Source organism: Nansenia antarctica (assembly GCF_963989245.1).
Source record: "Nansenia antarctica genome assembly, chromosome: 11".
NCBI classification, from domain to species: Eukaryota; Metazoa; Chordata; class Actinopteri; order Argentiniformes; family Microstomatidae; genus Nansenia; species Nansenia antarctica.
Window position 1 is genome coordinate 7,670,647 of NC_137681.1, and position 15,046 is coordinate 7,685,692.

At 41.3% G+C, this 15,046-nt stretch overlaps 1 protein-coding gene across 2 annotated transcripts in view; it reads right to left on the reverse strand.

Annotated features, from left to right (window-relative positions):
- The window catches only part of vti1a (vesicle transport through interaction with t-SNAREs 1A), a gene marked incomplete at both ends in the record, with an annotated part of 150,144 nt that overhangs the window by 107,117 nt on the left and 27,981 nt on the right, over positions 1-15,046 (reverse strand). The window contains one exon of one of the 2 annotated variants that reach the window (XM_080542192.1): positions 10,246-10,266. The exons of the other annotated variant lie outside the window; for it this stretch is intronic. Within the exon in view, the coding sequence (XP_080398318.1) occupies positions 10,246-10,266 (21 nt within the window). The remainder of the gene's footprint in view (positions 1-10,245; positions 10,267-15,046) is intronic. 2 annotated transcript variants of the gene reach the window in all.

The following is a 15,046-nucleotide window of genomic DNA, read 5'->3' on the forward strand; positions in this document are numbered from 1 at the left end:
AGTATTATGGGCCATTCCCAGTATCAGGAACATGCATGTTGGGCTACAAAATGTAATGTTGTTACTACACCAAGGACTCAAAAGCACCATGAGGTTTCTCCCTATTTGTTAATTGCACATGTTTCCATTCCTCATCTTGTTCAGAGCCACAGCAACTCATTACTTCACATTCAGTGTGGAGGGCAAAGTTGAGTGAGGGAGGAAGAGCTAATTGAGATATAATACATTGTAATTTTCAGCTTTCATGTGAAAAAAACAACCTGTCAAGGTGATGGCTCCTGAAATTAAGAGGAAAACCCTCATTAAAGTTGAAATCAAACACATTTACTTTCCTAATGTCCATATATTGCGTTGCAGAAAGTTCTACTGGTGGCATATGGATGACTTGACAGACACAGTGGAGGATTTTGCAATAGAACACAGGGTCATACCATGCCATGGAATCAAGGAATTTGAATATATTTTTTATCTTTGGATATATATAGTATGTAAAAATAGTATTGAAATGGACTGCATCTACAGAATAATGAACATGCATGGATATTGAAACAAAAAATAGGCCTACATATCCATATATTATTAAAAACAGTAAGGGTTGCTGACCTGCTTAGTTAAAGGTGACCATAGAGATATAAACCTTGAAGCTTTGCTCATTTGACAGATGATAATATGGCTATCGGCGAAAGAAGTATGAAGAAGTATGCAAACTACCTGCTCTTACAGTAGTATTACAGTAGTATTATAACTGGTTTATACTGGTTTATACTCGGCCGGATTACCATTTTAACGACAATTGGAATGTGACAGTTGTAGTTTGTTGCAACAACATTTAGTTCATACTCGCTTCTTAGTGTGGTGGTTGTTGCCTTAATAGATGAGATATTCAATATGTCACAATAATAACATTCAACAACTGTTTGGAAATATGGCATTTGTTATTGATTTTCTAATGATCAAAATGGCTATTTGTGAAAATGGCTATTTATAAGCAATAGCCTACATGCTTATGTAGAGAATATGATTTAGAGTCAAGCTCTTCTGATGAAATAGCCCTGTCTGAAACACAGTAATAGTCAATTGTCGATTGTCACCCTCAAATCTTGGCCTAAAGGTAGATGCTTGGGTCTTTCATGTGGGAGACCCAGGTTGACGGGCAACTTTCAGGTTGACACTCACCGAACACTTTCTTAGGAACACCTGTACACCTTCTAATTCATCCAGGTGGTGTAATGGTGCGGGGAATGTTTTCTACACTTTGGGCCCGTTAATACCAATCAATCATCACTTGAATGCCACAGCCTATTTGAGTATTGTTGTTGAACATGTCATTCCTTCATGGCCACAATGTACCCATTTTCTAATGGCTACTTCCAGCATGATAATGCACCATGTTACAAAGCGAAAGTCGTGTCAAACTGGGTTCATGAACATGACAATGAGTTCAGTGTTCTTCACTGGTCTTCCCAGTCACCGGATCTGAATCCAACAGAACACCTTTGGTGATGTGGTAGAACGGGAGATTCACAGCTTGAAAGTGCACCTGTAAAATCTGCAGGAATTGCGTGATGCAATCATGTCAACATGGACCAGAATCTCAATGGAATGTATCCAACATCTTGTGGAATCAATGGCACAAATAATTGAGGCTGTTTTAACAGCAAAGGGAGGCCCTACCCAGTATAGTGTTCCTAATAAAGTGTTAAATGAGTGCATATTGCTTTAAGAGATTCCTTGAACTGAACCATACTGTAAACCGCACATGGCTACATTATTTTAGCCGGCCAGGACTTGGGTCACAACTTCCAGTTCTCCTCCCAAATCATACCATGGTTATGCAGATTAATATTGAACAAATGTGTGTAAAGGTTTGCAGGTACTATTCACAAGTATTGTAAACAAGAGCTGGGGAGAGTTTTGTTCAGCCACCTCCAAATGTACATTTGTACAAAGAGTGTGAGAGGTTGAGATAGGAGTTCTTGTAGTGGAAACTCTTCTAGGACAACTCTCATAACACAGCATGGACTAATGCCGTGAATGTTGACTTACTCATAGCTATTAAAAAATGACAAGGATGCCCATTGAAAACGTAGCAATTTAAAAGATATTCAACTGTGCTTTTGTGTTTAATAAAGAAGCGAGTGAAAATGTTGATAATCTAAGGCATAGGTGTTCTCTGTTTATCTAGATGCTAGGTAACTAAGTTAGCTTAGAAAATTGGCCTGAAAAGATCAGCAATTGCCATTGTCAAGATGTGGGTAGTTCTTTCTTGTAAAGAAAATAAATGCTTGCTTTACTGTTTATTGCTAGCAACTCTGTCTGTGATCAGATTGACAGTTGACAATTGACAACCTTGAATTGTTCTTTGACCGATACTATATTACTAATATCATGACCATTGCCACAAAAAAACGATTCAATGCCTGTACGGTGTAGGAATATGTCTGTAGCATCGATTGAGACCTGATGACTCATTCTTCCAACGCCATTCACAGATTGTCACGAGGTCAAGTAACATTCAATCAGTGTTAATTAGACTCCACTTGTCTGGATTTTACTTTCCAAACGTGTTCATAGACATTGTGGGTTTGCACCATCTTTCAGAATAATAATAATAGCCTGAACTCAATTATCTCAATAAATTGCCATGTTAATCTTCAATGTTTCAGTAGTGAAATCTTTACTGATCGTCAATGTGTGATGTTTTGAAAACTCTTTTAAGACGGGTTATGTTATGCAAGCCCAGACAGAGCCCATCATCCCTACCCTAGATCCACCACTCAAGCATCCAACAGATGAGTGGCAACTCTCCCTCTGAAATGGTTTTACACCCGTTTTCTACCTCTGAAAGGGGAGGAAGAACTGAATCTCTAGTTCTAGTTAAGCTGTCAAAATATGTACCAGCTAATCACTCCAAGGAAATAAAATAGAAAAAATAAGACGACATCGCTCTTTTCAAAGTTTGACAATCAGAGGGATGGGAAAAGAGAGAGAGGAAAAAAAAACAACCTCCTTCTGAACTATATTCTCCCCCTGTCTTCTCCTCGCGGTTGACAGATGTCATTTAAAATTGCAGAAATACTTTTTAATAGTTAAAGCGGGAGGTGGGGGGGTGGAGGGATGGGGGGGTGTTGTTGAGGGGGAGGGGGAGAGGGTGAGAAGGAGAAATGGAGAGAGAGAGAGAGAGAGAGAGAGAGAGAGAGAGAGAGAGAGAGAGAGAGAGAGAGAGAGAGAGAGAGAGGGAGGGGAGCAGAGGGGTGGATGGATTGGTGGGTGGGTGTTACAGCTGGTGGTGGTAGTGGTGGTGGTGGGGTGTGGTGGTGTGCACGGGGAAAAGGGAGCCAACTCGGCTTAATGAGCCCCTATGGATCATGGGAGATGGAGGGGACGTATTGACATGCAACGCTTAAGCTAATACACCTAGACCATGGCTGGTGCCTGTGTGCCTCGGAGCACAAGGCAGCCAGGGATACTGACAGAGGAGCTCGCTCCCCCTGTTCTTCAAAGAGCTCAAGTGATTAGTATGTTATCATTACCATTCGAAACGTGATTTTCCTATTCCCTCTCGGCAAAGGTGACACGTCTCGGGGAGACGGCCAGCAGACTCGCTGCGGTGAAAAGCCACTTCAAAGCTTTTCCCCCTGAATTTCTCCCTCTCTCTCTCTTTCTCCTGCTCTCCCTCGCTCTCCCTCACTCTGTCTCCCTTTTAGGAGAGGGTGGGGGGTGGGAGGGAGGGCTTCTGGGATGCGGTGGTTGTGCGGTGGTGGCGGTGGTGGTGGTAGTGTGTGTGGGGGGAATCATTAGAATAATGCGTCCAGGTTTTGACGATGACGGAACCTGAAAGAAGGGGTGAGACTGTAGCCGGCACAGATCCGGTAACGACATGGCGACGACCTCCTAACGACTTCAACCGGGTGAATAAACCCAACCAGCAGGATAGACGTGTGACGACACCAAATAATAATGATAAAATACATCAGTGAAGGAAGACCATTGATAAATAGAATACAACAGGATATTTTGGGGGGGCAAAATATAGAAAGGTCGCTGTGATACACCTTGCTGCAGGCTAAGGTGATTCTCACACATAGAAAGACTATTCTGATGTACGGTATAATCGTCCATCTGCTTATGGAATTTGCATTATGTGACCCCAGGACATCCTGACAGGATGTTCCCTGCTCCTTCTAAATAAGAGGAAGTGCCCGGTTGCTGGCGACAACAGGCATCATCTCAAGCCTTAACTCGTTATCTCCAGCTTTGACTCTGATAGAAGCCATTATACAAATAGGACATACTGACACAGACAGACAGACAGACAGACAGACTCACACTCACTCACACACACACACACACACACACACACACACACACACACACACACACACACACACACACACACATAAAAATATGTCATTTATCCCGGGCAATAATAATGGCCTGTTATTAAAATATATTCCCTGCCTCTCATGGAGCTTAACAGAGAACAATTTAATACAGTACAGGATATATATTGTGAGTCTGTGGGTGCATGGTTCGCGCCCCTTCCCATTTATGCGTATGCATGTATGCCTTTTTATCTGACAACTACATTTTCAACAAAGATCTTCTTAGAAACTACAAAAATTTGATTTGTTTCTTGTTGTTTTTGTTTTTTTTTCGCCGAGAACCGCACTTCAGTTGTAAGTTATTAACAGGGAGCCCCAGAACAATGCAGCTGCAGCTCAAAAGAATCTCTCCCTCTTCCTCTCCTGCCTTTTTTCAATATCAAACACAGGCGGTTACTATCACCATTTTCGAAAGTTCAGATGATTCCTTATTATTTCAATAAGGGGGGAGAGTCAAAGTGAATAATGATGACAGCTGTGATTCAGACTGACTGTGTGATCTTCTCTACGGTTTGTTTGGGACTTGTAAGATGAGGAATTACAAGTGTCAAACAGCTGTGAATATGGTTGCTAAATATTTAAACATGTTTTCCAGCTGAGGAAAAAAAGTATAGTTTTTAAAAGCGGGCTTAAGTGTGTATAAGCTGCACTAGCCTTTGATTCAAATGCAGGAGGAACGAGGAGGGGAAAAGGAGAAGCAGAGCAGTAAGCTGGCGAAGAGGGCGCGAATCAAACCAAATTAAATACCAGTACCTTCCGAAGGGTAAGACAGGTGAGGTAACTAAAGGTGTCTCCTGACCTGAGGCTAGGGGGAAATGCACGGTATCAAGGTAGGAGGAAAGGGGAAACAAAAGCACAACTACACAAAAAGAAAGAAAACAAAAAAAACAAAGACGTCTGGAGAGTGGTGAGAGCTCTAAATTATGAATGGCCACGAATAGGAGTGGCTTTGAAAGAAATTGAATTACTCAGCTCCAGAAAACAGAATCCAGAAATATATATTTTTTAAATGTTCAAAAGCCTTCTCACCCACATACATTTACTCACTCACTGGCACACCCGCTAACACATGCGAGCCCAGACATCCACATAAAGATTAAAAGCCAACACCATGTTGCATAAAGAGATGCTCAAACAGATTTGTCTTGTCATCATTAAATGGCTAATTTATTACGCCTGTTATGGTTTATCTGTTAGAGTTAATGTGTTAGCATGTCCTTATTTAAACCAAAAGAGACCAATAGCATGTCCTTATTTAGTCCACCTGAGTTCAAAATCAACCATTGCCCGATACTGGCATGCACTGATTCGATAGTTCTGAGTTCTGAGTTCTGATGTGAATGTTGAAGTACTATTATATCACTAAACCTCCAGACATCTTGTTAGACCAAATCAAGGTTGTTTCTTCCCAGATACAATACCATCAGACAGACATTTATTTTTTGTTCTACCTTTTGAAGAAACTTCAAGTTCTATTCAAAAACATTTTTCTCTGGAGAAGGAGAAGGTCGTTTCACCTGCTTCATTGGGTTTCAACACAGACATTGATATGAGGAACCAAGAATGAACTTATATACAGTGGGGGAAATAAGTATTAAATACTTTTTTAATTCAACATTTCCATTGCAGCTATTGACAAAGAAGATTCCGGGGGGGGCCAGGTAACCCTTCAGTTCCTTCCACAAATCTTCTATTGGATTTAAGTCTGGCGATTGACTAGGCCAGTCCAACACATTTATTTTCTTCTTTAAGAGTCTCCTTTGGAGTATGTTTTGTATCGTTGTCTTGCTGGAAGATCCACCCGCGTCACATCCTCATCATACTGGTGGATGGCAACAGATTATTCTCAAGAATTTCCCGGTACATGGCACCATTCGTCTTCCCTTTGACCATTAGGATTCCACCAGTACCATGTGAAGAGAAACAGCCCCATACAGGATCATATGCAGAGCCATTTCTCCTCCAAACATGGCACATCATATTGTTGCCGAAAACCTCGATTTTTGTCTCATCTAACCAGGCTACATTCTCCCAGTAATCTACAGGCTTTTCCAAATGTTCTGTAGCAAACTTCAAACGAGCTTCAACATACCCTTTTGGGGTGATCGCAAATGGAGACTGTGGCAGTGAGTGCATTGCCTATTGTTTCCTTTGTGAGGGTTTAGTGAGGGTTATTGTTTTCTTTGCCAAGGTCTTTCTGGAGCCCTGCTCTGCTCCTTGGCTCTTGGGCTACTCTTCTGACTAACTTTCTGACTGCCCGGTCAGAAATCTTGCGAGGAGCTCCTGTGTGTAGCCGGTTGATGGTCGAGTGATGTTCCTTCCACTTGCAGATAATGGCCCCAACGGTGCTTATAGGAACATTTAGAAGCTGAGAAATCCATTGGTGACCAATGCCATTACTATGCTGCTCAACAATCTTGTTGCGAAGGTCTTGGGAGAGCTCTTTGCCTCGACCCATCATGAGATGTTTCTTGCAGGAAAGCTTGCTGCAGGAGGTGAAGTTTCTGGGACATGTCGTGGGGCCAGCAGGTGTGTCCACTGACCCTGAGAAGGTCATAGCAGTCAGGGACTGGCCAACACCCACCTCGACCAAGGAGGTGCAAACCTGTGCCCCCCTTCAGCAGTACAGGGTGGGGGCACCCATGGAAAGAGTTGGGGTGGATGTGGTGGGGCCGCTACCATCCTCACCGTGATGGACTATTTCACCAAGTCGCCCGAAGCCTATGCCATCCCGAACCAACTCACCTCCAAGATAGTGTATGCCTAGTGGACGGGATGTTCACCAGGTTTGGGGTGCCAGAGGAGCACAGTGACCAGGGGCGGAATTTTGAGTCCCAGGTGTTCAGGGAGGTGTGTCGTCAGGTGAACAAGACCAGGACTACTCCCTTACACCCTCAAAGTGATGATCTGGTCGAAAGATTCAACCGAACTCTAGTCACCCAGCTGGCCATGCTCACATCAAAGCATCAGCAGGACTGGGACCGCCATCTGCCCCTGGTCCTCATGGCCTATAGGTCGGCCGCTCAGGAGTCCACCGGGTGCACCCCAGCATCTCTCATGTTTGGGAGGGAGCTTCGGACCCCCATGGACCTTAGCTTTGGTAGACCCCCAAACCCGCCACTGCAAGGGCCCCCAGGCCAGGACTATGTTGACACACTGCAGGACCGGATGGAGGCAACCCACCAGCTGGCGCGGGAACACATGGCCTCTGCAGGGGAAAGGCAGAAGAGGGCGTATGACAGCCGGTCCCGCCAGAGTGGATACCAGCGACCAGGTGTGGGTTTACAACCCACGACGGAGGAAGGGGCGGTCTCCAAAGCTAGACAGCGACTGGGAGGGACCTTGCATGGTCCTAAAGAGGATTTGGGAGAAGACCTACCGATTGCGGTTGCACATCCGGACCAGCATCGTAGTCCTCCACCAGGATCGCCTGGCCCCATTTGTTGGCCTAGACAGTGACCAGGCTCCGGCGGTTGGGGGAGAAGAGGGCGGGGCGTCTGGCCCCTCTCCCGCGGGAGACCAGGCCTTCGGTACCCAGGGAGGGGGCAGGGACACTGGGCTTACAGCGCCACCCTCCCTGGTTCAACAAGACAGTGACGGTGATGGCGAGGGTGGCGGCTGGGACTCTGGTGGGGGCTGGGACTCTGGTGATACAGCGCGGTTCCCCTCGTCCATTGGCAGGCCGATAAAACCTGAGTCCTGCACGGCCGCAGGGAGAAGTAGTCCTGACAGAGAGGGGCTCCAAGAGGAGGAGGCCCCTGAGGTGGTTGAACACCTCCACCTGGGACATGGAGTAGTCCAACGGGACGTTGGTCCTTTAAAGAAGGAGATAGTGTGGCGAATGTTATCACCTGGTTACGTATTAGAGCTAGTTAGCTAGTTCGCGGATACTGTTATTGTTCATGGCTACTGTTATTGTTAACTGATTGGCCGTTTAGCGACAACTAATTTGGATATCAACTGTCCCAAAGGATTATGAGCCCATTCTATGTCAGTTTTATGGGTCAAACCGTAACTGTATTGTACATGTTTGAGTATGGGGTAGTTCGGGTTCAAGGGCATAAGCAAGCTTTAACCGTGCCATTGAATGTGCGACTGTGTTGGTGTTCTCCGGTGTTAACGGTCAATAAAAGCTTGTGTGATTGTACTTCGTGTGCAGAGTCCATAATTACATCCACATGACATTACATCTTATATTATTCAGTTCATGCTGTGCTCAAAACATACTGTATCTACTACCCCATGTAAAGCGTAATTAATAAAAATGTTATCAGGCAGTTAATCACATCTCATCGGCATTCCATGTAATTTTGATAAATAAATAATGCATTAATTAGTAAATGAATAAATAAATGAATATCCTTGCTAAGATCGTAGATATTGGATTTCACTTTCACTTTCATAAGCTGGTGGAACATCATGTTTTTATCTGTTGTAGCTAGAAGTGTGCCCGTTTTAACTACTTCCTTTTAGTCGTCTGTGCTTGAATGGATGGAATGTTTTAAAACGGTATATTGTTCAAATAAAGTTGCCGGCTCATATATTAGCTAGCTATATCTCTTTTCTTCTGTAAGGAAATGCTCCTCAGTATGACATGTACTGTTATACTACTGATACAAAACCAGAGCTAAGGCTAACCATCATTAGTTAGCAAACAAATTGCAGTTTTTATTTATTTCACAATTCCTTCATTCAATTCATTACGCAATTACCATTTTGATTATTTAATCAATGCTATGCAACATTTTCCCTGCGTAAATAATAGAAATGCTGATTTAGCATTCAGGTGTTTCCGGTGTGCGTTTAAAGGCATAATATTGTACAATTGTTGACTAATATAGAATATCTTTTCATGTAAATCACATTTCACATTATCTCAAATCAGTACCATCTACCGAACACTTGGCATGGTTTTCTGCTACTTTTTCTTTAAAGGGGCAATCTGGGATTCAAACAATAACAAAGCGTTCTCTCCACAGTTAAGGGATATGGCTGCAGAAATGTAACCACCCACTCATTCATTGACGGAGCTGTATACAAATGGAGTGTTAACCATGGTTGAAGCTATACAATCTTTGTATACAATTACATTGTTTACAAGCAATGGAGTGAAATAAGCTTATATTTTGGGTACTGATAGGGTAAGACAGTTGAACTAACTTGTGAAGCAGTGATAAGGCTTTATCCTTCAAGAATCAAGGGATATATACAATTAATTCAAAAGTCCAAAGATGTGTGTGCCAATCCAAACGTGACCCTTTAAGACAGACTTAGAAGTATTCTACGAGGTTTCTGGCAGGAGACCTTGTGTTGTAAATAGACAAATAGTTCTGACTGCTTGAATCTTAACGGTGAAATTGGGAATACCCACCACACTATATTCCATCTCATTACTCTCAGTGTTGCTTTAATATTTCGGTCGATGGTCACCGTGCAGACTCACGCCTAGTGTATATGTCTGTTCAAACCAAACAGAAACTACCACAGTCCCTCTATTAAATATACTCAGACTAAAAACAAAACCCTGTCTATTCAGCTGTCTATTCAGCTGTCTATTGCCCCCTCCAATTCTTTCCTGTACTTTATCCCACTCAATTTGTTCTCATATTTGTTTTCAAGTGTGCCATCAGAAACTATTATATCGTTCCTTTAATATTTTTTGGGGAAGGGGTTTTCATTAAATGATCACCAAAGATTATCATTAATAGCGCTGGCCTTTTGGGTGGCTCAATCAAAAATGTAAAAATATCACTGAAGTGAGTTTAAATGATTTAAATGACATGGTTTTCTGAGGGAGAGATGAGGGCAGAAAGAAATTCAGGGGGAAAGGGAAAAAACAGGAAGCCAGAGAAGCACTTACCTCTTCACGTAACTTTATCAACTGCCATGTGAAAGCAGAGAGAGAGAGAGAGAAAGAGAGAGAGAGATAGGGAGATATATATATATTGAGAGAAATAGAGAGGGGGAGTGAGGGAGAGATAAAAAGCAAAGACATGGCAGGAAACAGATCAGTCATGCGGCTGGGTACAGAATTAACCTTGACGATTTATCTGTTTGCATGTTTAGCATAGAAATCACAGACAAACACATTAAACGAAGCTAAACACGAGACTCACGCAGACTTTTTTGAACAAACAAAGATCAAGTTCTTGTGCTGTCACATTAAACAAAGGGAGGGAGCGGATTGCTCGACTCACGGTGTCTAAACTAGCATCATCAAGGAAGTCACATCACAGCACTTGATATGGCAAACTGAAAAGAGATCCTACTCTGTACAGTATGAAAATACAGATTGGGTACAGTATGCATAAAAGCTTGAAGGAAAACATTTTATCTGTCATTTTGCAGGATTCCAGGGAAATAGCGAAATAACACACTACATGCCTTTTTATTATTAGTGTAGAATGTTGAGCCATTCCATTGTTGGCAACGTGTCCATCATTGCTGACATATTGTCAATATTTTATGTACCTTACATATCTCAATGCAGGTGCCTGCTGTGTATATTATGTATGGAAACCCATGTGAGAATACCTGTGTGTATACATATACATAAATACATAACAGTAGAGCTTATTATTATGACAACCACGAGTCATGAAAAATGAATCTTAGCATTGGTTATTCATTTTTCATGAAAGAGAATGGCAAATTTACACTGAAGTAAATGCTTAAATGTTACTCCTCACTCCGAAACACCCGTTACCTATAGACATTTTGAGCACAGCAAAAATTAAATTCAAGCTTAATCAAGCCTGTTCACAATTAAAAAGGGTGCTTCCACAACCTGCTCTTCGTTTAATGAAAAAATGATGGAGGGAGCTTATCATGTGAACACAACACATTTCTGTAGAGGAGGGGAAGGACAAGATTCTTAATTTGTCAACCGTTGCAGGTGATTTTTTTTTATCTCCATTTCTTGGGAGAGATTAAAGGTTAGCAGATCTAAAGGGAGGCTCAAGGCCACTATTACTACCCTCTAATCTCACTATGTATGTGGTGGTCATTTAGATTTTTTTCTAGTTTGAAATAATTTGCTATCATATCAGAAAAGAGGGAAAGTGGACTTGGATCACAAATTATAAACTTGATTGTGGACAAAAAGGCGAAAGGGTTTGGTGGACTGATGTTAAACTATTGGTCGCCGTGGCCACCATGTCAGGAATGATAGGCTCCTTAACACACAGAAATGTTTTGAACGGGACACACAGTGGAGAGCTAAAAAGGAAGAAGTGACCCTGTCTACAAACAACTAAGAACTATTAAGTCACTTTGATTGCAGTACTACATTATAAGATGAACTGTACTGTATGATTAATAGCATTTGAAGAGGGAAAATGTACACAGGCAAAACAAAAGCCTGGCCTTTGTCTCTCTTCAATAAAAATATATATTATGAAATAAACTACATAGGAAACTATCCTCAAAAATACAATACATATATTTATAAAGAATTAACAATTAACAAGAACAAACATCCAATGTAAATATTAATACTTTAAAGCAGTTTTAAATCTTAATTTTAAATTAATTTCCCATGATAAATCATAATTATTTTACATTGTAATTCCTGATATTAGATTAATGGCAAAATTAAGATTAATGGAAAAAGTAATGTGAGAGCAAAAATGAAAAATGAAAAAGCAAGCTATGAGAAAAATGCATCATATCCCTCTTATCAAGCCACTGCATGGGAGCCATGGCATCTCATGCATGATAGAATGAAAGAAAAACAGATGAAGAAAACTCATAAAAGTAAAAGATGTTTTGGATGTTTGTCTACTGAGAGTTGTGTTTAAGGGAGCCACTAGCCTTAGGGATCTCGGCAGCGACAGGCTATCTAATCCAAAAACAGAACACAAAGAAATACGGGTTTCCTCCGGCTTTCTATCGGTGTGAAAAAGGGCCACTTTGCAGACTGGAAACTGTCTTTTATTTCCATGGGCACAACCTCCGAGTTGAAGGCATTATTGGAGATGCCAAAGTTTAAAACGACACTACTGATGTGGCTATTTAGGGTTGAACAAGCCCACCAGAGCCGGCGAAACGCTTGCCGCAGCCGTGCCATTAAATTCAATGAGTACCAAACAAAACTTGTTCTATCTTATTTGTGCTGCTTGGGCGATTGTAAGTCCTAGTGGAGTATTTGCTGAAACTATATGGGGGTATTGTGCTTGGCATTTTCTTTGGCGTCCATTCTTTCTTAAACACGAACCATAATGCGAGCTTTGCTCGAGAGAAATAAAGTGGTAAACACAAAATATTGCAAATGTTATAATTACGTCTCCGTGAGCACCTTTCCTGTGTTTTTGTAATGCCAGCCAGTATTCAAAATTGCACTGCTGCAATTTTTCTGTTATGATAATCAGCAGATTTTTTCAAACAAAGATATTTTTTTTTTTATTCAATACCGAATTCGATACAAGTGGTAATCTGCTTCCTTTGTAGCCTGTAAAATCTGGTCCATGCCGGCTCAAACCAGCACAATCTCTTGTGGCCAAGCCTTCTGCTGTGACTGAAATCGAAACTATTCCGTGGAGTGTTTGTGTGCGAAAAATGTGTGTGCGTGCCTATTGCTATGCGTGTGGTAAGGTTGTGTGTGTCTGAGTATGTGAGTTGCATGCAGAGGGAAAAAGAAAGGGGAAAAAATGTGCAATGGTAGACTACCACGTTATTAAAAAAGAGCGATAGCGCCAATTCAGTCTCTGTCCGCATACAGATAACGAATAAATGCCGAACTCTATTAAATCGTCCTTTAGCCATTATCGCAAGGCCAACACGACATTTTCAGAACTTATGACGGCTCCCTATTTACTTAGCTATAAATCCTTTCCACGTAACGAACAGATTTGTGACTGGTAATGATCTGCTCAGCCAGGGCTATATGAAATGATCCTGACCTCTTTCAGATCGCCAGGAATTAAATTGACCGACTCGCCCCAGTGCCCCCCATCTTTTCCCCTCTCTATCACTGCCGTCTCGTTCGATAAAAAAAAAACTGAAGTTCCGAGCACTCCACTCACAGCAAGACCAAGTCTTGTGTTATCTCCAGAAGTTTTTAAAATGGAAATGAGGTAAATATGGCACCTGGGAAAGAGAGAAATATGTATAATCTATTTATTTTGCCTTTGTCCCTGGTTGACATTTTAACTTCTTCACTGCCTGACTCTGTGTGTGCGTGTGTGTGTGTGTGTGTGTGTGTGTGCGTGCATGTGTGTGTGTGTGTGTGTGTGTGTGTGTGTGTGTGTGTGTTTATGTGATGTTTAATACTGAAGAAATATTTGTTTACAGTGAGTAAACATCATAATGCTGGCTTCTGAGCATTCATGGTTGAGGCAACACCTGAATAAACATGTTATTTCTAACAATCAAATGGCATTGACTCCTTGATAATTGAGACCAGACAAGAAACATATTTGTAATTCCTAAGCAAGCGTGTGTTTTTAGATGGCAAGTTCCCCATAAAACTATACATTTCCCATAATGATGTTGGTATTATATTGTATATTGTTAGTAGTTACACAAAACAAATGCGCTAACAAAAATGTGTATTTGTGTAAATGTGTCTCTCTGCTTTCCATTCATTCTTGTGGGAGGGGTTATTGAGGAAATGGAAGGTTTTCTGCAAAGTATTTTTGATATTATGGGTAAATGACAATATGGACTAGACAACTGAATAGACAAGTGCATTAGAATTAAACTATAAAAAAATTGCTTTGCCATTCCTCGACATGTCAGCCTTCTCTAAAATGCTTACATGTTTAAGTGTTTGAATGCTGGTCAAATGTATTATTTTGTAAAGGTATTTCAAAGGTTATTCACCATAAACCTCAAGGATTTACATGTCAGGAATAATGATCTTTTAAAATTAGAATGCAATTGATATTAAATCAACATTTTATATTTGAAATACCATGACATAAATCGTAAAATTCATTCTAGATACGATCATAAATATAATTTCCATAGTTTAAACAAATCATTTTTCAGAAAAGAAAAGAAAAGATTGAACAGAAAAATGAATGCATTAATGGAGTTCATCATCATTTGTTTTGAATGAGAGGAAAATAAAGAATATTATTTCAAATGAGATATGGGTCATGTTTTTTTTTTTTTCTTTGCCTTTGACAAGATGTTGATAGGAACCATCACTGTCCTGAATGTGACAGTTCTGGCAGCAAATCCACTTCAACTTCTGTAAAAAATGTCACAGTCACTTTTGTGTCTCACTAATTTGCAGGGAATATGCATATCAATTACACATCTCGGCTAGCGATACATATGTTTGTAAGATGTGCAGTGCATGGATCATCATTGAAATGGTAATAAGGAGGCTATAAAAAAAATACAACTTTAGCTCCACTCAGCTGCAGATCATCTCACTGTACTTTTACAAAGTACTGAGGGACTAAATGTGCAAATGTGACTGTGAGTGTGTGTGCGTGTGCGTGTGTGTGTGTGTGCGTGTGTGTGTGTGTGTGTGTGTGTGTGTGTGTGCATGTGTGTGCATGTGTGTGCGTGTGCGTGTGCGTGTGTGTATTTGTGGATGCATGTGTGCCATCTTTGACAAACAGCAACTAATGCAAAGTTGACAGTATAATCTAAAGATAATATATAATTACTCAAAGGACGCTGGTCAGAGTTGTGATGTCTGTGTGTGA